This window comes from Geospiza fortis, unplaced genomic scaffold (genome assembly GCF_000277835.1).
Source record: "Geospiza fortis unplaced genomic scaffold, GeoFor_1.0 C12871701, whole genome shotgun sequence".
Lineage (NCBI taxonomy): Eukaryota > Metazoa > Chordata > Aves > Passeriformes > Thraupidae > Geospiza > Geospiza fortis.
In genome coordinates, this window is record NW_005075917.1 from 1 (window position 1) to 277 (window position 277).

Here is a 277-nt window from a genome sequence, read left to right on the forward strand (position 1 = left end):
CCTTTGAGCTCCTCGTGCGCTTCTTTGCCTGCCCCAGCAAGCCTGAGTTCTCCCGCAACATCATGAACATCATTGACATCGTGGCCATCATCCCCTACTTCATCACCCTGGGCACCGAGCTGGCCCAGCAGCAGCAGCAGAAGCAGCAGCCCGGGAGCAGCAGCAACAATGGGGGCCAGCAGCAAGCCATGTCCCTGGCCATCCTGAGAGTCATCCGCCTGGTCAGAGTCTTCAGGATCTTCAAGCTCTCCAGGCACTCCAAGGGGCTGCAGATCTT

The 277-nt window shown here is 59.2% G+C and overlaps 1 protein-coding gene across 1 annotated transcript; it reads left to right on the forward strand.

Moving 5' to 3' along the window:
• Positions 1-8: 8 nt before the first annotated feature.
• Positions 9-272, forward strand: LOC106632219 (potassium voltage-gated channel subfamily A member 6-like; the record flags this gene model as incomplete). Its single annotated transcript, XM_014311732.1, has 1 exon — positions 9-272. A coding segment is annotated over one exon (264 nt), but the record flags the coding sequence as incomplete, so codon positions are not given.
• Between the last annotated feature and the right edge of the window lie 5 nt (positions 273-277).